The 26,041-nt window shown below is 51.4% G+C and overlaps 1 protein-coding gene across 1 annotated transcript; it reads left to right on the plus strand.

Moving 5' to 3' along the window:
- Positions 1-5: 5 nt before the first annotated feature.
- On the plus strand, positions 6-24,770 carry DCPS (decapping enzyme, scavenger). The gene is made up of 6 exons (XM_032201724.1): positions 6-218; positions 414-582; positions 10,369-10,514; positions 17,115-17,228; positions 22,175-22,285; positions 24,319-24,770. Exons 1-6 carry the CDS (start codon positions 6-8, stop codon positions 24,583-24,585), a joined length of 1,020 nt encoding a protein of 339 aa, XP_032057615.1. The 3' UTR covers positions 24,586-24,770.
- The last annotated feature ends 1,271 nt before the right edge of the window (positions 24,771-26,041 follow it).

Below are 26,041 nucleotides of genomic sequence, written 5' to 3' on the forward strand. Positions count from 1 at the left end.
CGGCCATGGCGGAGGGCCCGGAGCCGAAGCGGCGGCGGGCGGAGGCCGGGGACGGGGCCGGGGAGGCGGCCGGGGACGGGGCCGAGGCCGAGGCCGAGGCTGGGGCTGGGGCGGGCGCGGAGCCGAGCCCCGGCGCCCCGTTCCCGCTGAGCTCCGTGCGGCTGCGGCGGCTGCTGCGGGACTCGGCGCGGGAGAAGGCGGCCTTCGTGCACGGCCAGGTAGCGGGGGGAGCCGGGGGGAGCCGGGGGGAGCCGGGGGGAGCCGGGGGGAGCCGGGGGGAGCCGGGGGGAGCCGGGGCGGCGGCGTGAAGCGGGCGGGGGGGGGGGTCGGGGCCGGTATCGGGGGGCTGCTCGCCGCCAGGCGACCCCTCGGGGCTGCGGGGAGCTCCCCGTGCCGGTTCCCACCCGCTGCAGGTGACCGGCCCCTCGGGGGAGGACACGGACGCCGTGCTGATCCTGGAGAAGACGCCCTTCCAGGAGGAGAAGATCGAGGAGCTGCTGAGGAAGCACACCAGGCTGGAGCTGCAGATGGCCAACGACATCTACAGCACCTACCGCCTCTACCCGCCCCCCGAGCTGAGCGGTGAGTGCTTGGCCCCCGAGCGCTTCCCTCCTGTCCTGTGGGGACCCGGGGCTTGCTCTCACACGGCTCGGTGGCCTGCAGCCATCACCCTGCACCTTGCCGTAAAGGTGGAGATGGCCCCGTGTCTGAAAGCTGCCTGTTCTGTTTGAGATGCTGGGTGATGTTAGCTGTCATCCCTCCCTGCAAGGTTTGCTTTGAAAATGTTCTCTGCAGAACACGTGTGTTGGCCTCTTCTCGTTCCAGGGCGTCATCTCCTGTGCTGTGTTTTCATTGCCCGGTGTTGCCTTGCAAGGACAGGCAGCTAACGTGATGGGAATGGGAATTTAAATGCTGGTGACCCTCAGTGTCTGAGACGTGCAGGCAGACACCTGGTGTGTCTCTGCCTTTCAGGCTGCTCCCTGGTGATTTCACACATCCCTGCGTTACAAATTCCTGATTAACAGCCGAGTATGGCAAGGTCAGATGAGCAGGTTGAAGACATCCTGGGAAGGTGTTGGCCTGTGAAATGGATTTTCATTGCCATCAAAAGTCTTCTGTGGCTGTGGCACCCTTCAGCTGCTGATGGAAGGGCGTGCTTTCTTGGCTGTCCTGTTGCTTAGATTTAATGCTTATGTTTGTTTTAATTCTGGAAGTGCAGTGATTAATTATGTGTCAATGCTGCTGTAAATGTGATGATAACCAGACAGGTTTAATGTAGTCAAAATTAATCAAAGTGATAGTTTAAAGTAAGAAGTTGTTGTGGTCCCAAATGAGATTTTCAGAACAATGCACATGTCTTCCCCCAAATGCTGCTATTTTAGTGCAGCTCCTATTGTGTTAGGAGGAAGCACTGTCTGTCTGGCTTTGGAAGCTCGCGTTCTTCTGCAGGTAACTTGAAGCTGGAAATTTTGGCCTTAACCTTCCAGCGGCAGGAAAACACGGCGATGTGGTGGCTGCTGAGAGTGCCCTGGGCCGTTGACAGGATTGTGGAGCTGAAAGCTGGCAGCAGCTCCCACGAGGTGGCATTGCAACACCGAAATGCCGGGACCTCGCTCCAGCCTACAGAGAGCACTGGGTGCTCTTGGCGTGCTTGCACTATCTTGTTACAGGGCTACACAACTCCACTGCTGCTCTGACAGCAGAATTGCTACTAATGCTTGATGTCAGGCCAGCTGCCGTACATTCGGGTGCTTAACGATGTATCTGGGGAGAGTTAACCTTCAGCCACCGTGGTAAAAGTCACTTTCTTCCTGTGTCTGACTTAACGGATGTCTCCTCCTGATCAGTGCTTCTGTGCTGTGACCCTTTCCTGCGTAGCTTTGGTATCTACTTTTCATGCCAAACCTGCTGCTGTGCTTGCGTGTGACCATGCCGCTGCTCTTCTGGCTGTGGGAAGGAATAAGCCCACGACATCCTTCGGCAGAAGTTTATCTTTCGAATCACCTTTAAAATTGCCTTTCCAAGGCAGGATTTGCAGAAGTGTTACCAGGGGTGCGCCTGCTGTGATTTGGAAGCAGCATGCCCCCTGACAATGCGAAGCATCCTTGCTTCCTGCTCCCCAGCTGGCCCCACAGGGCTCTATGCTGGACCGCTCGGTCTCCCCAGTTTCCTACGCCAGCACATCGTTACCAGAGAAAATGCAAGCAGGGTGAATGATAAGTAGGACTGGGAGATGTCTCCCTTGGCAGTCTGAGGCCTGTGTGCTGACGTTAAAAAAGGCTTAGCTCTTCCTTTGAAGAAATTTGGTGCTGAAGGAGCTGAGGTCTTTGATTTACAACCAACCCTGCGGCAGCTCAAACTGCTCCAGGCTTCCCTGTGCCTGGCTCCGCATATCTCTGACCATCCAGGAGCAGTGTGGAGCTCCTGGCCTGGGGAATGGGCAGGTGCAGCTGTCTGGCTCCTGACCCCATGGTGAGGCTGGCCCTTCCTTGCAGGGTGTTGCGATGCTGTGTTGAGTTGCTTTTGCAGGTATCTCGCTTGAGAAGCTCTCAGGCAGCTGCACTGGCACCCCAGGACACTGAGCATTGGAGGAAACAGGTTTGGTAGAAGAAGGAAATTGTCCTTCTGAGTTGAGTCATGGTCCAGGAAAGGAGTTGATGCAAGGAGTAAAGCTAATAAACCTTAAAATGAAGGATGAAGAATTTCCTCTAAGGCTGTGTGCAGTGCCAGGGCTTGTGAGAAATCCCTGGACATCGTGTGGAGACCTAGCAAGACCTAGCTTGGGGTCTAACTTGGTCTCTTGGCTGTGGTGGTAGGGTTTTACCACCTGGTATTTGCAGGTTTGCACTTCCCCATGGTCCGAATGCAGTACCTTGCAGAAAAGGTCAAACTTTGTCCTCACCCAGTTCCACTGAAAAGCCCTGGGTCGCTGTGTCATGCAGAACAGGAATTTGCCCCGGGGATTTTGCAGCTTCCACGTTGAGGGCAGCCAAGCCCCCAGACTGAGCTCCTTCCTTTCCGAAGGTGAGGCGAAGCCCCCCCTTACAGCAAACTGCCTGGGCCGAGCCCCACAGAGCTGCAGGTGGCTGGTAAACGTCTGCACTCAGGTGGGACCTGGGCACGCCGATGGCGCAGAGCAGCTTGTGGAGGAGCTGTCTGTGTCTCAGTGAGCTGCCTCCAGGTCTGCCGCTTTGTCAGAGCACATTTCTCACTGTCACCTTTATGGCTGAGAGACACCGGGAGGTTCCACGTTCAGCTGGGGCTTCTTGATAGCCGAAAGTGGATATTTTCTTCACCCTTTTCCCGCCTTGTCGTTTAAGCTGCTCAGATACTGTTTCATCCAGGGACTAAAGCTAATGCCAGCTCCGTGTGATGAAAGCTTGTTTTGTCTTGGTAGTAAAAGAGCCTGCAAGGCTGGGCAAGTCTCTTTGTTTGCCTGGCCCAGCTTTGTGGGGCAGGTGTGGAAGAGGCAGTTTAAAAGATGCACATCACCTCGAGCAAGTGGCTTCCCTCTGCCCTGGGAATAAGAATTGCAGTGTGTGGCAGCCACAGCTTATGGGCAAGCTTTCTGGGGCTGAGAGTGTGCCAGAGGGGGTCCTGGCTGGGGGGGCATGTGGAGACAGAGCTTGTGTACGTGCAGGAACAGGACCTCATCCTCAGCGTGCTCTGCTCATCAGGCTTACTGGCTGCTGGGGCAGACTCTTAGGGGGCAAAATGGGAAATACGTCTGAAAACCAGTTTGATGACGGTGTTCATCTGAAGTGTGACCCAAACCCACCCCGTTAAGGAGAAGATACTTTGTCAATGAGTTTGCTGGTAGGGGTGGTGGGATGCCCTCTAATCATACCTGGTCTAATAATGAAAAAGGAAGTGTTTCAGCTTTGTTTTAGGCTAGCCAGTGGGTGCTGAGGGCAGCTGTTTGGAGATCAGCCGTGTGGGTCTGTGGAGCAGAGCTGTAAACGCTTCCCTGTGTTTGCCAAACAGCGTAACATTGACTGATAGGGAGGGTGAGGGAAGAATATCCCTCTTGCTTAAGCTCTTGCCATGCTTAAGTATCAGTGCGATGCTTTTCCTGCCCCTTGCTCCTGCCTAGATTTATCAGGCAGCTGATGTCTGAAGGCGTGAAATGCTGGCAGAGGAAACCGCAGCCTTGTGACCAGCCAGGGAGGGCAGGGGCTGCTTTCATAGCAGGGGAAATAGGGCTTTCATAGCAGTGCCAAAGAATCGATTGCAAAAGCTAGATGGTTTAAGCAAGACGTTCCCTAACAGCATCCAGCTCCTGGTGGTGCGTTTGCCCAGCTGACATCTGTTCGGCAAGCAGTGGCTGTGTTTTCCAGCGCGGCGCACCCCGTTTTGCCTGGCTGCTGGGGGATGTTGGGTTTTGAGGCACCAAAGCCATGCTAGCGTGGTTCAAGGGCTCTTGTCAGCCCTGTGCTGGAAGGAGTCTCCGTTTGCCACACACGGCAGTGGCTGGCAGGTCGCAGCTCCCTGTCACTTGCTGTTTCACAAGCACAGCCTGTCCCTGTGCTGCAGACCGAAACTCACCAGCTCATAGTCTAAAAATGAGCATACTGGGAGACACTCCGGCTCCAGCTCTCCAACACAGGGTGGAGAAACTGCGGGAGAAAGGGAAGAGCATGGAAGGCAGTGGGGAAACTATTCAGTCACGCAGGAAGTGATCCATATTCCTGCATTCCTGAGCCCAGAAAGTGTCTGGTTTCAGGCAGCAGGAGCTGGAGAAACTTGCATGAGCTGCACCGGGAAGGTCTGCGTTTCCTGGAGCCTGCAGCACTTCCAGTGGCTGTGTTTGTCCGCTCTGCCTGCCCACGGGGCTTGCCCAGCAGAGCAAGCTGCCCACCTGAGCTGTAAATAACAGTCCAGAGTCTGGAGCAGTGCTTGGGCCGGAGAGGGGTGTTAGATGGTTGCAGAAAGGATAGAGAAGGGAGGGCTGGTTCGGGAGGTGGTGGGAGGTGTTACTGTGCTTTACCCCAGTTTTCAGGAGGTGGTGATTTGGAAATTGTCTCTTTCCCACACTGTGACTGCTGCAGCCAGAGCCCACCACGTCCTCCTCTGTCCGTGGATGAGAAGCAGAGGCCAGACAACCTTGGCAGGAGTCCCCAGCAGCAAGCTTGGCTTGCCCTGGCATGTGCTAGCCCTGGAAACTGCGTGAGCTCTTGAAAGCCTTCTCTGGCTGTGTGTGCCTTTGTTTTGCTCTGTAATGGAAACCCCACCCGTCTGTGACGAAGCATGGTGGTACCTGATCAGGGGTAGGTTCAAGTAGGTGTTCACCTGGAGTCCTGCACAGCGGTGATCATAGCCAAAAATAAAGGATGTTGATGCAGAGGGGAAAGGGGGAGGTTGTACGTTGTTTGGTTGGGTCTGAGTTAAAAGGAGAAGCTGGGGACAGTGCAGGAAGATGTGTGCAACAAGAAAGATGTTGCGGAGGAAAAATCTGCAAGACTGCAAATGTAACTTTCCCTTCAGCTGCCTGTGCAGGGCACTTACCTTGTGTAGATCGTAAACCAAAGCACCACTTCAGCTTCCTTTTAGCAAAGGGAAGAAAAAAGTCCCCCCACCCAGAAACAGAATCAGGTTGTTCCTGCCCCACATGCTTCTCTCAACTCCTCAGCACACTTAAATTAATTTAAAACATTAAAAAAAATAAATTACAGTGGCCGATTTTAACACTGCCTCAGAGTTTTTTGAGTGAGATGAGAGAAACGTGCACAAATTATCTCAGTGTGTCTCCCTGACCTCTTCCTCACTGTTTTCACTGGTGTGAAATCTCAGGACAGCTTGAGCCAAGCAATTGGCTTAGCTGGTTCACTTTGAAAGCACAGAGAACCTGGGGCAACATGTTTTGTCCTCTGCTTCTGGCAACAGCTCTGTTCAGTCCCTTTTATCTATTAAGTCTCCCAAATTGAGCCGGCTGTCTCTTTTTTTTGTTGTTGTTGTTTGTGTGCTGGGTTGTGTTTTGCTCTCCTCTCTGGCAGGGGAGGGGAGAAGTTGTTTGGTTCTAGTCAGTCTGAGCTTCATTTTCTTGTGGGCAAGGAGCCAAAGGCACAGAGTATTCCCTCAAACACCCCCTTTGTAGGGTGAGCTGCCCAAACAGCTGTTCTGTACCACTGGAGTACCTCTGGCATGTGTTCATTCAGGTTCCTGCAATTACACTTCTATTTATTTTTTTTAGGTACCTCCAGCTAATTGCCAGGCAGTCCTGACTTCCAGAGTAAGCCACAGACATTTTGTGGAGTCCTGGGGCTGGCGTTCAGGAACATGCTGGCTGACGTGGCTCAGATGCAAGCAGAGACACTCGCTGACCCTTTAGCAACCTAAAAACCACAAGATGTGTCCAGTGATTTTTTTGCCTTCTGTTTCCTGGCTAGTTTGTGCCCATATGGCATCGTACGTGGTATTTTAATGCATGTGGAGCCTGTCAGGAGCAGGGCAGCTTTTAAAATGAAGCATGAGTGTGGTTGGTTGCCCGCAAATGGAAAGATTTAGCAGCGAGTGAGCACGGTCTCGCTGGCATCTGTAGCGTGGATGCTTTCTGTGGCTGAGTGGGGCTGCAGCATTCGCATCCTGAATGCGAGTGCTTGGGCTCCTAATGAAAGTCAGGCTCTGAACATCTTTCAGGCAGCTTCTCTGGCCTTAGTCATTTATGTTAATTAGCAGTGTTGGGGCGTTTGAGGGTTGATGAGACCTCTAGAAGGGAAATAATCATTAATGAACCGCAATCTCTTCCCTCTCTTCAAAACATCTGCTGCCTGACCACAGCTGTGCGTTAAGGGTTTCTCTGATCTTGCGTTATGTTTTAAAGTACATTAAGAGGCTGTCTCCACCAAGAGTGGCCTCCCCCAGCCTGGGAGGCAGCAGGGCCAGTTTCCTGCAGGACGCTGGGGAGATGCTCTGCAATCCCTGCCCAGCAGCTCTGCGGTGCTGTGACAGCGCAGGCGCACGTGTTGCATTTGTCACCAGCCCCAGCGTGGGTTGGTTTGCTGGACTTCCGTGCTCTTGCCTTGTTTTGGGATATAAAGCTAGATTGTGGACGCTTCAGCTGAAGGCCGATCTTGGCATTTTATCTCTTGGCTTTCTGTTTTTTCCCCAGTGCTTTTTTTTTTTTTTTTTTTTTTTGTCTTTTTTAAGTCAGGAGTGGAGGAGCTGCAGCCTTGTCTTCTGCAATTACATCATCCCACTAGAAGTGCTAATCGAGTCCTGGAAAACAACCTTGTTTGAACATGTGTATGGTGGGAATCAGACCAGACTGCCCTTGTGGTTTGCATTTTCATATTTCATGTTACCAGCATTTTCCTGTGGATTTCATTAAGCTGGGCTTGGCATGAAATGAAAAGGCAGAGTCTCCCAGCTTGTGCAGCGCTGACCTTAAAAAAACAGAAACCAGAAAACAAAAAAGATTCCACCCTGATCCTGGCTTCAAGAGCAAATAGATTTTTATATTCAGTGTCTGGCTAACATATATACGTGTATAAAGCTTGAGGCACAACTGGTTGGTGAGTGGCTTGGTGGGTGGTGTGCAGCCCGTGGTCTTTCTGACAGCAGCAAAAGGCGTCACAGAGCTTGGGCACAAGCTGGGAGCTGGGGCCTGGTTGCTATAAATAGCAGGACTCCTGCCCCTTGCTTCACGCAGATCTGATTGCTGCCCCGGTTTTGTTTCGAGTTGTGAGGTGTTTTTTGCCTTCCAGCATTAAATTCGATGCCAGCTTTCCGCTGGCTGGGAAGGTGGAGGCCCCCGTTGGTGCTGTGGCAGGCTCTAGCGCACATCCAATCTTGGGCAAAGAGGGAAATTTTCCTGGTGTTCTGCTGCCGTGCATGAGACTTACTGCTGCCAAGGTCAGAGCTGCTGGGTCAGGATGCAGGAGTGCACCTCGCTGTGTAATGGCATGGAAAGCACACCTCCAAGTTTTAATCTCAAGGCAAACAGAAATTGTTTTCCTTTTGTTAAACAGCTAAACGCTTTTTGCTGGTCGGCTGGTGCAGGGGAACAAAGTGAATCATCCAGCCCTCTTCCCTGAGCTCATCTGGCCGCGTTAATCAGTCATTGTTTGCTCCAGATGTGTCCCTCTGTCCTCGGCCTTCTGTCCTCGGGGCTGAGCACCCTTATGGCCAGGAGCTCTGGGAGAGGAGCGGTGCCAGCCCTTATCTTGTCCGCGTGCTCCCGGGAAGTCATCAGGGACTCCTTCCTCCGGAGAGACGCTGCGAGCCAAGGTCTGTGCTGAATGAATGCTGCCAGTCACCGTGCACAAGGAGGTTTTGTTCCCGCAAGTCGCGTTTGGCATAGGGCAAGGGCTAGCGAAGAGCCTTGCCTGCGGGGCAGAGAGGATGGCCGGGAAATCATACATACGGCTGCTCACGAGAAGTACAAAGCTGTCCCTAGCTCCGCAGCTGAAAGAAGCTTTCAGAGGAGATGAATGATCCTTTCCACGTTACGTTTTGCATTATGAATGTAGGAAGCTTTCAGGACACGGGAGCAGCAGGCTGCTGTGAGGCTTGTAGCCTAAGCTGGATGCGGTGGAGCAGGACAGGGTGCTGGGGGCTGGCTGGGGTCAGGGTGTGATCATCTGTCACTGCAGAGGTGTCTGTTTCTCCTACTTCTCTCTTCCTGCATCCCTTCTACTGCCTGTTGTGCACACCAAGGGTCGTGCTGCTGTCCCAGCTGCTCTGCTGCTTGAATTCACGAGGGGCTGATGAGGTGCCTGTCCTGTTTTTTCTGCTTCAGAGCTTTTTGTTCCTTACCCAAATGGAAGAAACTCTGTCCTAGTCTTGTTCTCTAGAAGCAGACAGCCATGGTGTGCTCTCAAACACAGCATGCATGTGCTCAGAAGGACCCTCCAAGCTGTGTCAAATAGTTTTGGCTCTTCAACTCCTGCAAAATGAGGCTGCATCATCTTGGAGCTGGCTGGGGAGCTGAGCTGCTTCAAGTCTGCCTGTTTGCAATCAGAAAGCAGCTCTAGCAGCCTCCCTCTGCGGGAATTTGGACAGCTGGAATGAAGCTACACACAAACTAAAGAACAAAGCTTTTGGAAAGGTAGGAGTGGGTCTGCTCCGCGGCTGTGAGGCCCCGCTCCTTGACATTGCTGGGGCCTGTCCCTGTCTCCGTTAGGGGCAGGAGTTAGGGGCTGATGTGGAATTGACTGCTGGCACCTCAGCCTTGGTGTTTTGGATCGGTGCTGCAGCCCTGAGACAAATCCTGCTCGAGGCAGTTGCGGCGGGATGGAAGTAGGGGAACAAAGTGGGTTTTGGGCTCTCCCAGGAGAGCAGCTCTCCAGTGCTTGAGTAGTTCAACCACCTTCCAGTCTACACTGTAGACTGGTAGATGGCTACGCTGCCATCTCTCCAAGTCTTGCTTTCAGCTGCCGCTTCCAAGCATGCTGGTGTGTCCCCAGGTGGCTCAGGAGGCTTGGCGAGCTGCTCTGCTCTCCTGGTGGCCTGCTCGCTGCACCAGAGCTTCCCAAAAACCTCAGGAGGCTCCTGGCTTCATCTGGAAAGCCCCTGCGTCCCATGGTGTGGGTCCTCTCCTCTGCCAACACTTCTGGTTGTGTCCAGTTCCCTCTCCTCATTTTACAGCTGACTGCAATGTGTAGGGTGGGCTGGAAGCTGGGGTCTCTGGCTGCTGCTGAGCTGAGGCAGCGCAGGGAGGTGTGCTGGTGTTACGTGGGCTGGATCCAGAGCGGGCTCAGCTTCATCTTCCTGCAGCCTTGGCTCCCCTGTCCCTGCCTGCCAGCCCCGCTGGTGGCTTTCCCGAGGCGGTCCCTGGGGACGGCGGCCGTCCCGGTGTTCCCAAGCCTGGCGGCTCCTCGTGCCAGCCCCTGGCGGAGCCCTGCTGCGTGCAGCTCACGTGGTGTCTGCTTTGGTGGCTGGAGAAAGTTGCAGAGTGCTTGCCTGATAATATCTGATTAGCTTCAGATTTAAGAATGAGGAAAATGCCCTGGGTAGTGTTGTTGTGCGCTGTTTCTGTCCTAGCTGACTGCACATAAACTCTTCCCTGGGAGCCCCAGATCTGTGCTGATGCTGCTGATACGTCTGAAAAGTGAGCGTGGGAAAAACCTTTCCTCACAGAGTACCCTTCCACCTGAACTGGAAATACGGGCTCTGGCTGTGCTGTCAGCTTCTGCTCCTTGTCTGCAGCTGTAGCAGCCTCCTCTCCTTTAGAGCAGAAGGAGCCCTGCAGGTTCAAGTACTTGTCTGCCTTCTGTGTCAGCTCCCCCCCTGCTATTTTAATGGTATCTTTCTGAAATGTGTTAGTGTGGCATTTATTGGAGGGGGAAAAAGAAAGGATTTATCAGGAATTAAAGGGTGTAACTTGGCTTTCATCTGTGATTATAACTCAGTAAAAATGTTTATTTCTAGAGATAAAAACCACAGTGGTGTACCCCGCCACAGAGAAACACCTTCAGAAATATCTCCGCCAAGAAGTGCACCTCATCCGTGAAAGCTGGGAGGATTACAAGAACATAACGCTGCCCTTCATCCAGTCCCAGAGCTTCAGCATCCAGGTAGGGGCACTGCTGTTTCCGCAAGTTACTGTGGCTCTGCATCCCTCTGCAGAGATGGAGGAGTCTGAAGGAAGAGGTGTTTCAGGCAGTGGTGTGTCAAACACCATGTGACAACTTTGACAAGCTGGGTTCCAGTTGTGCTGGTACTGGAATGGGTTTGGATGGTGGGAATTGGGGGCAGGAGAAAAAAAGCTCAGTTCTCAACCTATTTTATTTTATTTTTTAGCAGTCTTGATTTTGATATTCTTGTCTGCAGCCTCATGGCTGCTTCCTGTCACCACAGCTGCCAGAGGCTGTGCCTGCAGGAGCACCAGCAGCTGCTCAAGGCCTCGTGCATTGCAGTTATGGCATGCTGCGGTCTCCAAATCCTCTGGCCAAACCAGAGCTGAAAATGTGCCTTGAAGTCAACAGACTCTGCAAAGCTTGACATTTGCAGGAGCCTTAGGGACAGGGGCAGGGCTCTGGCTGTCTTTGGTCTCCCTCTAACATATTGTGCTGTCAAATATCTCCTCAGAAGCCCATACAATCATAGAATGGTTTGGGTTGGAAGGGACCTTAAAGATCACCTAGTTCCAACCCCCCTGCCGTGCGCAGGGACACCTCCTACCAGACCAGGTTGCTCAGAGCCCCATCCAGCCTGGCCTTGAGCACTTCCAGGGATGGAGCATCCACAACTTCTCTGGGCAACCCGTTGCAATACCTAACCTCTCTCTGAGTAAAGAATTTCCTAGAATTGTAGAATCATTAAGGTTGGAAAAGACCTCCAAGATCACCTCCCTGTTCCTGCTGGCTGCACTGTTCCTGACATAAGCCAGGAGGCCGTTGGCCTTCTTGGTCACCTGGGCACACTGCTGGCTCATGTTCAGGCGAGCATCAGTCATCACCCCCAGATCCTTTTCCTCAGCACAGCTTTCGAGTTACTCTGCCCCCAGCCTGTAGCGCTGCATGGGGTTGTTGTGGCCAAAGTGCAGGACCCGGCACTTGGCCATGTTGAACCTCATCCCTTGGACTCTGCCCATTGACCCATCCTGTCCAGGTCCCTCTGCAGGGCCTTCCTACCTTCCATCAGGTCGACACTTCCCCCCAGCTTGGTGTCATCTGCAGAGTTACTGAGGGTGCCCTCAATTCCCTCATCCAAGTCATCAATAAAGATATTAACGAGGATGGGCCCCAACACCCACCCCTGGGGAACACCCCTGGTGACCAGACACCAGCTGGATTTCACTCTGTTCACCACCACTCTCTGGGCCTGGCCATCCAGCCAGTTTTTAACCCAGCAGAAGAGTGTACCATTCATAGCCACGGGCTGCCAGCTGCTCCAGGAGGATACTGTGGGAGACTGTGTCAGAGGCCTTGCTGAAGTCTGGGTTGACTACATCCACAGCCTTTCTTTCATCCCCCAAGAGGGTCACAGGTCATAGGAGATGAGGTTGGTCAGGCAGGATTTGCCTTTCATGAACCTGTGCTGGCTGGGCTTGGGGGGTTTATTCTGCTCCACATCCCAGACTTCCAGATGAGGCTGAGTACCCCGAGGATAACTGGACTGACTATTAAAGATAAATGTGAAGAAGGCATTAAGGTCCTCAGCCTTTTCCTTATCCTCAGTAGTCACGTTCCCCACCACGTCCAGTAAAGGATGGAGATTCTCCTTGGTCCTCCTCTTACCGTTAATATATTTCTAAAAACATTTTTTGCTGTCTTTTACCACAGTGGCCATGTTGAGCTCATGCTGGGCTACAGCCTTTCTGATTTTTTCCCTGCATATGCCAGCAGCTTGCTTGTCCCCTTGCTTGCCCCTTCTTCCACCAGGCATAAACTCTCTTTTTCTCCGGACACTCAGCCAAAGTCCCCCGTTCAGCCACACCAGTCTTCTTCCCCACCAGGTCATCTTATGGCACATGGGGCTGGCCTGCTCCTGCACCTTGAAGACTTTCTTCCTGAGGAGCATCCAGCTTTCCTGGTCACCTCTGCCTTCAGGACTGACTCCCAAGGGACCCTCCCTGCCAGCATCCTGAACAGTTCAGCCTGCCCTCTGGAAGTCTGAGGCAGTGTTTTTTACCGACATGGATCAGCAGTGCTCTGCCCCCATCTCCCTCTTGGTTGCACCTTCTGTGGATTGTCAGCTCCCCAGTACTTCACCCTCTCTTCTGGCTGGGGGCCTGTTGAGCAGACGTGACCAGCTGCAGATGATTTTAGATGTCTGAGCTGTGAGGCTGCCTGTCCCATTGAAAACACCCGCTTAACTATCATACTTTCTTGAGGCAGTCTGACCTTTTGGGTAAGCTCAGCAATGCTAAACCAGACGCTTTCCCCTAGGCTCCTCCAGTATAGCTCTCCTTCTGTTCTGTGGCATTTCTGCACCATTACAGAAAAACGTTTCCCTTGGAGGTGTATCCGGAGTGTGTTTCTCAGGGTTTCTGGAGGCTTTCTGTGTTGGGATGTTCCTTCTACAAGGATGGTTCCCTGGGTGTTGGTGCTATTTGCTGGGCCTTTCATGCGTCTCTTGGGTGTTGTGGAAATGCAAAGACTGGTTTCCTGCATCACAACTCGCTTGTAGTGCTTTGCATACAGATATGCCTTTCAGTTCTATGGTCCATATTCCATGGGGAGAAGCTGAATATCAGTCTGCTTCTCACCCCGGGCAGTGGAAATGGACTTGTTTCTTCTTTTATCTCCTTCTTGACCACTCCTCCCCCTACCTCATCTTTTGTCTTTAGAAGGAACACAAGTCTGTAGGGACCAATTCATGCCAGCCTGTGCAGCCTGTAATGCTAGGCTTACTGAGTAATTGATTACTGCTTTTTCAGTGCATTAAAATAAACTGATTGCTTATGTATCTAATCTGTGCAGCCACTGCCATGAAAGAGAAACCAGGAAGCAACCTGAACAGCTTTTAAAGCCAGACAGTGGCCTCTGCGTCCTCTCCCCTGTGATGCTGCCTCTGCAACTCACTGATGAGGGAAGCGTGTGCCCTCTCCAGCTGACTGCAGGTGAGGGTCTGCTGAGGCCATCCATTAAAAATAAACTCCTTTATCTCAAACAAAAGCCAAACACCAGGTCTTGGGTATCCTCTCCTTACACCTTTGTTCTGCTCTCCTGAACAGCAGCAGAACAGTTAACGGGGTTTGCTGTTGTGATGTCTGTTCCCTAATCACTTGCAGATGAACATGAATCTTACTTTCTGTATCTAGTGCCAGGAGGCACCTTGCAAACTGCAGTGTGCACTCAATTGCTCCTCACCGCTCACTTTTTTTCACTCCATTGTTCAGCTTTCTTGCAGCAGTCAGACTGCAACACCAGTGATGTACAGGAGGCATTTATTAGCTGGAGAAACAGCAGAGTCCATTGGCACCCTATAGCAACATGCACAGATGTTTTCTCCATGCCTTTGCTCTGCAGGCTGTGAAGTTCCCTGCCGTAGCAGCAGCCTTTAGAAGTTGCTTGAGCTCTCTGCCTATTCCACCAGGTGCTGGTGAGCTGGTTTCTGTTTTAGGTAGGTGCATGGAAACATGTTCCTGGTTACCACTGGGAGCAGCTGCCTTAGCTGCGCTGAGAGATCTCGGTCAGCATGGTGTGACCGTCAGTCCTTGACCTCTGTCATTTGGTAGTGCAGTTTCTTGTCTTTAAGTGGTTTTGGAAAGAGGCAGAGGAAATATCAAGGGTAACAGAAGTACTGGAGAACTACAGAGGAGGCTCTGTTTTCTGCCTGGAGAACACAAAGCGTGGATACTTTCAGCATAATAGTTTTATTGTGGTCCCAGCTTCTGGACATGTGTTGTCCTCCCCAGGCTTGTGCTGGAAACAGCAAGAGCAGCCAGCTGATCCCTGCTGGTCACATGAGGAAGCACTGGTGTAAAATTCAGCTCATCTGATCAGTGAGCTTATTAAGGTACTGATAGCTTGGCACTTCTCAAAAGAGGAGGTGTGAAAAAGTAAATGGCAAACTTTCATTTCCTGCAGAGCTTCCTGCCCTGCTTTTCTTCTAGGGTCACAAAGCACAGCGATCTTGTGACATGCTTTCCAAAATCTCTTTGAGGATCTGAATTTCTCTAGGATATTACTGCTAGGGAGAAAAGACCAGAAATTTAAGCAGAAAAGAAGGATCAAGGGAGGAGAGGTTCATTTGTCCCTAAGGAGATGTATTCAGGTCAGTTCACAATGATCCTAAGTTTTGGTTAGATTAATTAAACTCCTGACAGTTCCCAAAAGGGCTGTCTTTTATCTTGAGCATCTGGCTTGCACAGCTGCCACTGACCCAGCTCGCTTGGTGTGTCTGCAAGACTAGCAACAGCTCCATTCTTCTGTACCCACCTGGGGTAACAGAAATGTTCTGTACCTAAGCTTGATGGGAAGATGAGCGTGGTGGTAATGAGTATTGTGTCTGGTTTAGATGTCTGTCCATATCCTAAACACTCCCTAACACTAAAACAACTGGGGGTGCTCTTTCTACAACCTAGTTGTCTCAGTTAGGATTTCTTTCTTCAGAGACTGACTGGGGGAGGAACAATTGGTGTTTCAAACTAATTTCAGCTTTCAAAGCCTAGCCATTTTCTACCATCTTGCCCTATCATCTAGAGACCTGGTTAACATTGGGAGCCTTCAATAAAACCCCAAGGCTGTTAGCAATTAGAGGAAACCAAGTGGCAGTTCTCTCTGCAAAACTTTTCATTTGGCAGGTGATGTTTAGAGCAGGTGGGCAGCTTGTTAGCAGGAAAAGAAATCTTCTAGATATAAAGATGCTTTCTGCAGATCTTACTTTGCCATTTATTCCTGTCCTCTTCCATTTCGTAGGAGAAACTTGTCTCTGGATGGTGCTTTGCTCTGAAGGTCCTGCTGCAGGGGAGAAATATTTCTCTGTGGGGTCTGAGGTCCCACGTCCTTCTGTTCTCCTTCCCAGCAGCCCAACTGGAGCTGCTGAGGAATGTAGGGGGATAACCAGAGCAAGGATTACAAGCAATCTGGAGGTTGAAGCTTTAAATATAGAGAAAGAAGAGCAGCAAGCTGTTTCCTAATCAGTCAGGAAACCAAGAGACATGCATTGCCCAAGAAAACACAGGCCTTTCGTATTCACCCAGAGAGTGCTAGCTGCCAGCAGCAGGAGCTGTATCCAACCTCAGGCTTGCAAGCAATGCGCTGCTTGCTTTCCGAATGGAAAAATCAGCTGAGTTTCCTTTCCAGAGCTAGTTGTAAAGGTTTCAGCACAGCGTGGGAGGTAAAAGGTGTAAACAGGCCCAGAGCTGCATGCAGTGCCGTGAGAGACGTCTGCTGAGCCCCAGACGAGTTGACTTCAGCCTCTGTCGATCTTGCTAGGGCCTGGCATGCTCAAGGAGTGCCATTGCTCATGCTGGTGAGGAGCCTGCTCTGTCTGGGTGCTCGTGCCTGTTTGCTGCCAGATGGGGAGCGCGGAAGAGGAGAGCTGCTGCCCCTCAGGGGTTTTTGTGCTTGCAGTGGTCCGCAGCTGTCTCCCCAAATGGAGAAGCAAAAGTGTGGGCACTTGTCCCAGTGGTAAGGGAGAGACCTAGGCTCTGGGGTCTGCGCTGGGCTCTGCTCTCAGTTTGCTGGGGTTAAACCAGCCAGGTTGGAGCCCTTGGCTGCGTATTTCCTTCTGGGTGCTGAGTCAGGCTGCGCCCCGCTGCCCTGAGGTAAGGTTTCTTCGCCTTCATTGCTGGAAGGAGGAAGCTCGTGTTGCCTGAGCTTGCTCAATGCCCCAGCAAGCAGTGAGTCTGGCTTCCTTTTCAGAAGTCTGTTCTTGTTACAGACAACCCATTAATCAAAGGTGCTAATGACAAGCAAGACCATCAGACAGTAATTTGGCAAAACTCACAGGAAGAGCTCATGAAGGTGGCATTGCAGAAGTTCGTGTGGCAGGAAGGGCGGCAGCACAATGTGCTGGCTGGAGAGCTTAGCACTTAGCCAGCTGAGTCAGCCTGCGTGGCTGGAGTCAGGCTCACTTAAAACCATTTAAAACCATTTTTGGTTATAGAAGAAAATGGGCTGTCTGAGTAGTAGACAGTAAGTTCTGTGTGTGAGCATTCCCATTTAATAAGAATTTGTTTAGTGCTAGAGCTTGGGGTCGGAGCCTGAGTGTTGGGCACCTCAGACCGAGGACCCGATCTGGGACCTTCTGCACACTCAGACTCTGGCCAAGCAGCCAGATCTGGCTGGAGGATACTGGACTTGATCCTGTCGGGAAGAATTGTCTCCAAATCCTCTTGCAGGCAAATGTAACAATTTTTATACTGGACTAAACCATCCCTGTTCAATACCTCATCTCCAGCTGTGGCCAATTCTTAATGCTTGAGAGGTAAACAAAAATCCCTGAATAATTTAGCTAGCCAGCAGTGTAGTGCCATGCAGTGGGGTCAGGGGGGTATCTTTTAACTGAAGTACTCATAATTGCCTGGAGTTTGTTGGAGTTTTTTATGGATAATTAACTACAAATGTTGTTGGCCAGGAATTTATTTGGTCTTAAAATCAAGTTGTTGATTTTTTTTTTTTTTATATTCTACTTGCAGTAAATACAAACTAATCCATGAGCTTGGGTTAAATGTACCTGAGTTTACTTTATCTGCTGGTTTATAAATCACATTTCTCTTTCAGTGGGTGTATAATATCCTGGAGAAGAAAGCTGAGGCTGATCGAATCATCCATGAAAACCAAGATCCCTCCAACGGCTTTGTTCTAGTTCCAGATTTTAAGTGGAATCAAAACCAGGTTTGTTAGCTACTCTTTTTGAGGGGATGTTGCTTGTTTAGAGGTAATACAGAGGAAGTGTCCCCTTTTGTATTACTAATAGCACGTTAATGAAAGTTTTAGTAGGGGGATGTATCCTTCCTGTTCACACTGTCATTAACCAGTGATGCTGCCAGTGATTCAGGGCCTTTTATCACATGTGGACACTGCACAACACAGACTGTCCTCGCTCTTGCTCAGTGATTTATTTATTAGCTTCACTTTCTCTTTCCTGTATTGGCCTGAGTATTGTCATGATGTGTTTGAACCTAAGTCCAGATGCCTATTTGTTCCTGATGAATTTGTTTGTTTGGGTTTTTGTAAGCCTAAATGTTAGGCATAAATCAGTCAGATGTGTTGTTGTCCTTCAATTGTTCCAATTAACTCCCCTGCACATGATATCAAACAGATGGTTGTTAGCTTATGAGCAGCTGCTTAACCCCTCGCTGGAGTGGTCACTTGTTGAGATTCAGAGGTTTTAGCCCAGGCTATAATCCTAAATTGAGTGGCTCATTATTTCCTTTGCCTCTGGCTCAGTTCCTGCGGTACCTCCGTGGCCTGTAGACATCAAGGCCCACAGCGTGCCTGCGGAGATGAAATACCTGAAGCTCAAAGAAGCAAGGCTCCAAGCCTGCACCCGTTGACTCGCTGGAGTCAAAAAGTCCTTCATGTTTCTAATCCTCAAAACATTTCTGCAGGTGGCAGCGAGGGAGATTTACCATTTGATTAAAACTTAGAAATGGGAACTAAAAATAGTCCTGCTTGTGAGCTGTTACCACAGTGCAATTCTGTGTGTCTGTGCTGAGCGTGGGCCAGGGGGAGGTCGGGAGGCAGGGGAATTGATTTCTGTCTGGTGCTAAATTACTTGGGGGAATGACCAGGTGAGGACATGTAAGTTACTGCAGGGTAGTCCATATACAGGGTGAATTCCCCACACATCAGCTATTCCAAAAATCCCTTGCCAAGTTCCTGCAAGTAATTGAGCCTGAATTTCCACTTGTTCCCCCAGAGGTGCGACCTTTAGTGTGCGAAGCAGGCGACACGCTGCAGGCTTGCAGCCTTGCTCATGCCGTTCAGTGTCTTTACTTGCAGGATGGTGACAGCAATACACAGTGATCCCAAAAAGTTAATTTGCAGCAATGTGCTGTCCTTTTCCTTGCTCTGAGCAAAGTCTTAGTGTAAATTCTCACTCACTGGAACCAAACTGAGTGGTTTGGATCAGCACTGGAGGCAGATGGACTGGAAGATGTACTTTAGTTTTCTCTAGAGACCTGCTGTATCCAGGTTTCAGAGCTGGTATGGTTAGGGAGCACTTAGATGGTAGGATTTGTCTTCAGGGGAGGTTTATCCATGCTGCTGTGTTTTTTTATTTTTATATTTATTTTTATTTTATTTTTTTTTATGTGTGTGTGTGAGCCAAACAGGATTTTCTTGATTTCTTCCCCACAGCTGCCCTTGCCGTTTGCCCTTGCTGCCTCTGGAGCAGCACAGCAGCTGGCCCTGGGGCAGAGCCTGCCCTCGAGCCCTGGCTCCTCCAGGCTCTGGGGAAGGACTGGGGAGGTGTTGGGGAGTTCAGTGCCTTACACGTGGGTACTTTCTTCTAGGTGATGAGAGTTGTTGATAGCTGGATGCTTTCTGTGCTTTAAAAAAAAACAGAGGTGTGGACTCCTGGATGATTTTTGTGATTCTTTACTCTGAGACAAGGGCTTGGACTTTATTTTCTACATCTGTGGCCTTCAGGATTTATAGCCCCTTGTGCTGAATGTCTCTTTCCCAGGCAGATGAGAGAGCGTCCCAGCAAGGGGTGTTGACTTCTGTCTCTGAGCCAAGATATTTCTTCTTGGCTGCGGGCAGCGCCAAGCCACGGCTGAACCTGGTAGCCTCAGGGTTTGCTGTGAGCACCGGTTCCCTCCATCCTCCCATTGGATCCTACCAAACAAGCAGGGCTTGATGTCAGTGCTCACAGGCGGGCTCAACATCCCACGCCTGGAAAATGCAAACGGGCCAGTGAACTGCTGAGCTTGCTGTTAGCCGTGTACAAATGATTTTAATTTGAGAAAAATGTTTCTGCAGCAGGGGAGTTCCTTAAGGAGGAGAAGCTGCGGAGTAAGAGAAGTCTTATTTGTGAGCTCTTCGTACAGGCTTTTGTGTGCAGCTTGGCCTTTTGTGCTGAGCAGGGTATGTGCATGTCTCCTCTTTGGTGAAGCTGTCATCAGGAAGACTAGGACTGTTTTTCCTGCCTTGCAGGAAGTTGGAAGTGTGCTCAGCAAAGAGGGTATGTCTTTTAATTTAGTCATTGGCATAAATAAATTGTATTCTGACAGACACTGAATGTGTTTGTGTCCAATGTGTCTCAAGTCCTAATGTATTAGATTAAATGTGGGACCTGTCAGAACAGATCTCATCCCTGCAGCTGCTCTTCAAAGCCCTCAGATGTTCAGATTTCGACTCATCTCATCAGCACGCTCTGCCGGCAGTGGCTCACAGCCGTAGGCTACTAAATTAAATTAGGGAAGCGAGATAGGGCTCCCAGCAGGACTCTCCGAACCTCCCCAGAGCACGGGCTTAGAATTCTGTTTGACAGTGTCGCCTTGTGCTCTGCCTGCAAATCCTGCAAATTCACCTGTAGTTATTTCAGGCTGATGGATGGGAGGAAGGTTTCCTGTTTGTGTTTTGAAGTCTTCCCGCTTGCTGCTGACCTCCTGCAGGCTGGAATGGCTGCTGCTAGTCAACCTGTCAGTTCTTGGTAGCACTTTGAGTTTTCTTGGATATTTTTTTTTGCCACTTTGGAGCACAGTATTTGCCCTTGCCGATGCCTGTGAGTGCGGGTTCAGCCCCACCTGCAGGACCAGCCTTGCCTGGCGGGGTCCAGCAAGTGCTCCAAGCCGGAGCGTCCCTTCCTGCCCGGTTCCTGCCCACAGCAGTGGGCTGCAGGACAGGCTTGCACAGCTGCCTTGACCTCCTCCTCCTTGGAGCCTCTCGGTGCCTCTGTTTACTATCGAGCTGCAGGCTAGCGGGCGGCTGGCCAGGATCAGCCGGCCATGCTTAGCATGGGTAAGCTGACACCTAAAAAAGACTGCAACAGCGGTTTGACAGCTTGGCCTGTGCAGAGGAATCAAGTTCTTGTTAAACATGCGGCTGGAAGGCCGGTTTTAGATCCCTCTAGCTTTTTTCCTCTTAAACCCGCAGGAGCCCTGAGGCGTTGCCTGAAATGGTGCTGTGCATTACATCATTGAGGGCCTTTTTAGCAACAGGCTTATTTGTTTCAAACAGTAACATACAGATGTTGTTCTAAGGAGAGGGGATGTTTGCTTTTCTCCTGCGAGCCAGCTCTGGTTTGAAGAAGACAAACTTGATACACCATCTTTCTTGGAGCTGTGCACAGGGCTGCTTTGAGAATCAAATCAAACCATGAGAATTGCTTTGTTGGCTGGAGGCAAATAAAAGCTTTGTATCTCAAGAGTCCCAAGACAGGGTTCTGCAAGCATCTTTTGGCATAAGCATCTGTTTCTGAATAGCCAGATGGGTTTCTTATAACCCTGAAAAGATCTGCTGGGTCTTGGATATCTAAACCCTTTGCTTTCGTGTTTATATCGTTAGAAAACCTCTAAGTAAACTGAAGGAGACGGATTAAATGCTGCAGAGAGGGGTTGTTTATCAGGAGGATTCAGTTTTGGAAATAGAGGCAGTTGAAGATGTAGCCTCGGGCAACTGCTTGCCAGAACACAGCATAGCACAGAGAGCACAGGTAAATTCAGGTGTGGGTGACATGCCACTGCGGGTATTGCTACAGATCATCTCTGTTAATGGTGTGTGAGCCTGTGTCGTGTCCTTCTGGCTGCCTCTGCCTCTCTGCACAGTCAAATCCCTATAAAAGGGACTTCATCTCTGTGTTTATTATCCCCTGTGCAGCAATGCCACACAATGATCTGACTGAGCATTTGATTTTTATTTATTTTTGACATACAGTGATCCACGACCCTGTGTTCTGTTAAACATTTAATTCGGTAAGTGCTTCCGGAGGTGCCAAAGGTCTGGCTGAGAGCTGCTGAGCGGCCGTATTTCACTGCAGCGGGGCTGTCAGGTGGATGATTAGATCCTGAAAACGGTTATTTATAGAACGGGAGCGACTGGAAAGTGGCCCGCTGTTTGTGCAGTGGAAATATAGGAAGCTTTTCATTCGGAAAAATCTACAGTCACAGTTGTGGCCGATGGAATGTGGTGTAAATCCTCGCCGGGGCACGGAGATAAGCCACCCACCTGCTCTGCAGAAAGGCTGCACTCAGCGCTGCCTCCGTGCCTCGGGCGGCTGCAGCCCTGCACAGACCTGGTGCCTCTCCTGGCCTGTGCAGGGGTCTTCAGTCTTGCTGCGTACTGGGAAAAGTGCTTTTGAAACGCTTGAGGAGATGTGAGAAGCGGGTTATTTCTGTGGAAGGTGGCAGTGCTTGTGAAGGCTGAAACATGGGGAAACAAAGGGTAGAGGAGGCTCGGTGACTGTTTTCATCTTGGAGCAGTGAAATAAAACCCAGTGACTACAAGCGCTGTGTTTACAGTAGAAAAAGTTTGCTTTATCTGCCTTTAAAAGTGAGAAGAAATTTGTGATCATGTTGTTTATCGTCTGGGAGAAAGCTCTTGTCTTCTGTTTGTTACTGTTCCAACAGCTGAAAAACCCAATTTGTCCAGAAAGGGTTATTGAAAACACACGGGGTTTGTAGGTGAATGCATCTCATACAGGGGTTCTCAGCTGGGATTCCACCCAGCTTAGACAATGGTTAAATAAGACAGCAGGTAGTGAGCACACGTGTGTGTCTGTGTTGTGACACAGCGTAGGAAGCTCATGTTGGTGTGTCAGGGCCAACTTGCTCAAGTCTCCACTGCTCATTCTGTTGTCAGCCTCATCAGCATCCTGTGTCTCTGTTTGTCCGCAGCTGTACGACCTCTACTTGATAGCCCTCATTCAGCGCCGGGATGTAAAGTCTCTTCGGGACCTCACAGGGGAGCACCTGCCTCTGCTGAAGAACATCCTGCAGGAAGGCAAGGTGAGTGCAAGGGCAGCAGACGCCTGGGCTGCTGCAGTTGGGGTGGCTGCGAGCCCAGCTCTGGCAAAGAACCACCTGCTGTGTGCAGACCAGCAGCTGAGAAATGCTAGCGTTTCCCTCCCAAGGTCCTTCACGTTATTTTGATGCAGTGCAAGCCCTGTGCCTACCAGGGGCCATCCGTTAATAGTTGACAGTGACTTTCCTTGCAGCTGCTGCCCTGTGCGGCGTTGCCACGTGCAGCAGCAGTGGGGAGCAGAGGGGTGCCTGGTGACACTGCTGCCTCCTGCTCTGCAGCGGCTGGTGTGCCGTGCTGGGTGGCCCCCCGAGGCGGGGACACGCTGTGCCGCAGTGGCAGGCTGATGGGTCTCCCTGGGAAGTGCTGAGGGGGGAATGGAGCACTAATGAAAAGAGGGCGCTTTAAATCCTGCCTCTCGCTCTGACTTCTGTGCCCTTGAGGCCGGATACATTACAGGCGTCCTGGGCTGCTCCAGGCACTGACCAGGGCTCGGTGCCTAGCAAAGCAGCAAGTCTCCGTAGGGCCATGGGAAGCATTTTCTGGTTTCCTTTCCTCCTTGATTTAGCCCCTCTCATGGGAGATGGTGGGGGGGAGGTGTGAATGCCTCCCTTGCCTCTTTCCCTTCCTGAGACCAGTGCAGAGCCTGCCCTGTGGGCAGTGTGCTCTCTGTTTGCCTTACAAGGGTCTGTTGCTGTGGGAAACCCCTCCCAGCAATGCCCTGCCGAGCCTGGCCATGCTGCCCTCCCTGCATCTCTTTCTGGAGACCCTGGTGGCTTTTCTTTCCTCCTGCAGCCACCAGACATCTGTTTGTACGTGACCGCGTGGTGCTGAGTCCTGATGTTGGAGCTGAGGCTCTCCTCCATAGCTCGAGAGCAGTGCTGTCTGCATATTGCTGCCTTCAGCCTCATGCTGTTATGTCTCTGGGCTTGCGTGCTGGTGTGGCGTGTTCCAGGAGAAGGAAACATCTTTCTGGAAGGGGCTGGAGAGGTGGTGGATTTGTCTGGGAGACCGCCTGTCCCTTTGGAGCAAAGCCTTGCTCTTCTTTGAGAAGAAAACACCCTCTTCCTTTTGGCAGCCAGGCTGGGAACAAAGTCTGACCACTGCCTGCCTTGGAACTGGGACTGCTTACCACGGGCAGTGAGCACCTCACCTCTCTCCCCTGTCAGGGCTGCAGCACACTTCAAGAGCTGAGCTTATCCTCCTGTGCTAGCAGCCTCCTGTCTGACCTCGACCATTTTCTCTGGCTGGTGACTTTTCCAGCCCAACACCGGGGCATGCTCGGTAATGGGCCGTATAGATTGGTGTGTGATAGCTCCTCTTCCCTTCACTGCATTCATTTTTGGAAATTCATTCAATTTGGAAACTAATTACACTGGGGAAAACAGAGATCAATTAAGAGATTAGTCAGGGGATTGCAGTGTGCTGAGCAGCAAACCAAGCCGGTGTGTTGGAGTTTGCTGTTGCTGTTTATAGCTTTAATTACACTGGCTGGTAACGGGATCCTGTAACTTGCTGAGCGAGCTGAAGAGATAAGGGAGGAATGGAAAACAGCAAGAGCGGAGAGCACATCCTGGTACGGAGAAGTGGGGCAGCCGGAGGATGAGGGCTGGCAGAGAAGAGCTCTGCCCTTCCGAACTTCCCCATCTCTCTTGCTGTGAGGATGGAGGAAGCAGAAATTGCTCCTTTTTGTCTTTCCTTTGCCTAACAGGACTCAGGCCCCCCCTGCTCCTGGCTGTCAGACAGCAGGGCGTGTGAGCGGGGCTCCCCTCTTGGTGGGGTGTTTATTTAACAGCTTCCTTTGATGTTTTCACTGCCTGAAGCTTCTCCACCCATTTCAATCCTTCTGCAAACTCATTGCCAGCCAGAGAGTATGGCTGGTTACTCTCTGCCTTTCTGTCCTTATTTATGGCACCTGGGGGCTCTCCTTTCCATCTGTCTGGGGTCTTTATTCCCACCTTCTCCCCATCACCCCTGCCTCTGCTGCACGTTACCCTTCCTGACCCGTTTTTCTCCTCAGGAAGCCATAGTAAAGCGCTTTGGTGTGCCTGGATCCCAGCTGCGAATCTACCTGCATTACCAGCCCTCCTACTACCACCTGCACGTGCATTTCACTGCTCTGGGCTATGATGCCCCGGGCACCTCTGTGGAGAGAGCCCATCTCCTGGCAGACGTGATCGACAACCTGGTGCTGGACTCGTCTTACTACCAGAAACGGGCCCTGACCTTCGCCCTGCGGGCCGATGAACCTCTGCTTAAGAAGTTCCAGGAGGCAGGAAGAGTGTGAGCTGGCAGAGCCAGTGCGGGGTTGCTTTTATATCTTTCTATCCTAATAAATGTGTTGTGTCTTTTTTTTTTAAGGGTTTTGTTGCTTTCTTTTTATACTTGGGTTTTGTACAAATTGGGGCCGACAGCCCATTGCTATGGAAACTGTTCCTTCTGCTTAAGTCAATTAAAACCTTGATTGAGTAACCCTGTTGGTGTGTTTTTTTTACCAGACACGTAGCAGTGGTCTGCGCTCCTCCGGGGCTGCGGGAGGGAGTGGAAGCATTTGGGCAGGAGGGTCTGCACACATCCATCTTCTCCACCCAGAAGCCTGGCCAGCAAATGTGGGGCTGGTGAAAAAACCAAGGATGGTTCCAAGGAAGGCCACTGTCCTTGGAAGGCTTCACTTCTCTCCCATGGGCTCACCCCTGGGAACAGAATTTCAGCTTTCCTGGGGCTGGGAGGGCTTTACTGCTCCAAGTGAATGACTAAATCGAGTCCTCGCCCCTGCCGGCCAGATGCCATGAGCTCCGTGGAAGGCAAAAGTGACTTGTCTGATCCCTGGCCTCGGAGCCATCACTTCTAAGCTGCTAATTAATCATACGTGCAGCTTAAATGAGCTCACTTGAAAGGGCAGCCCCTCCCTGACAGGCTGCTCAAGGGTTCACTCAGATTCCTCAGCATGCTCAGTTAAAAAATACTGCTACTCCCGTTCCTCCTCCCACCAGGGTGGTGAATCCCTCCTGCGGCCACGGGGTCCAGGGAAGGAGCCTCCAGGGCCGGCCACGTGGCCGAACAGAGGATCGGGCTGGTGTCCAAGCTGTGGTGTTCCCAGGGGGCTGCATCTCCCCGGGAAGTGCTCTGGGAGGAGCTCCTGCAGGTGAGGAACGTGGGGTGCGAGCTGCTTGTCCTGCCCGCCCAGCCGCCAGCTCCTCAGCATCTTCCAGACACAAACCTCGTACAGCCTCACGAGTTCTTGCTGCCCGAGAGGGCTCTGGTTTCTGGTCCGTGGGTAACTCGGGAGGTAATTACAGGAATTGTGTTGCTGTCTATCCTGGTTATTTACTCCTTGCAGCACACCATGGAGGTCTCGGGTTTGTTGTTGTTATTATTTTTCTCACCCCTTACCTCTGGGGGGAAAAATAGATGCAATTCGTTGTTTCCAGGGCTGCTCTGTGTGCCACACAGCACTGCCTTGCAATAGGGTGGTCCAGAGCCTGATTGCAAGTAGCATCACAAGAGATGCCCACGGCTTTGTTCTCATCTGATTAATAAAAATTCAGGTCAGGCAGTTCCCTGGTACCTTTTAGCAGCAGGGAAAAGCAAAGCATCTGAATGCAGCTGACTCTTGTCGGATTTGCTTATTTCTCTGCAAAAATGCGGCATGTGGCAAGAAAGCTGGAGTGACCTCTGAGTGGGGTTTCCTTCGCGTTACACACAGATCCACCCATCTCCTGCAGCCTGGGCAAAGCAGAGCA

Source organism: Aythya fuligula, chromosome 22, assembly GCF_009819795.1.
Source record: "Aythya fuligula isolate bAytFul2 chromosome 22, bAytFul2.pri, whole genome shotgun sequence".
Taxonomy (NCBI): Eukaryota; Metazoa; Chordata; class Aves; order Anseriformes; family Anatidae; genus Aythya; species Aythya fuligula.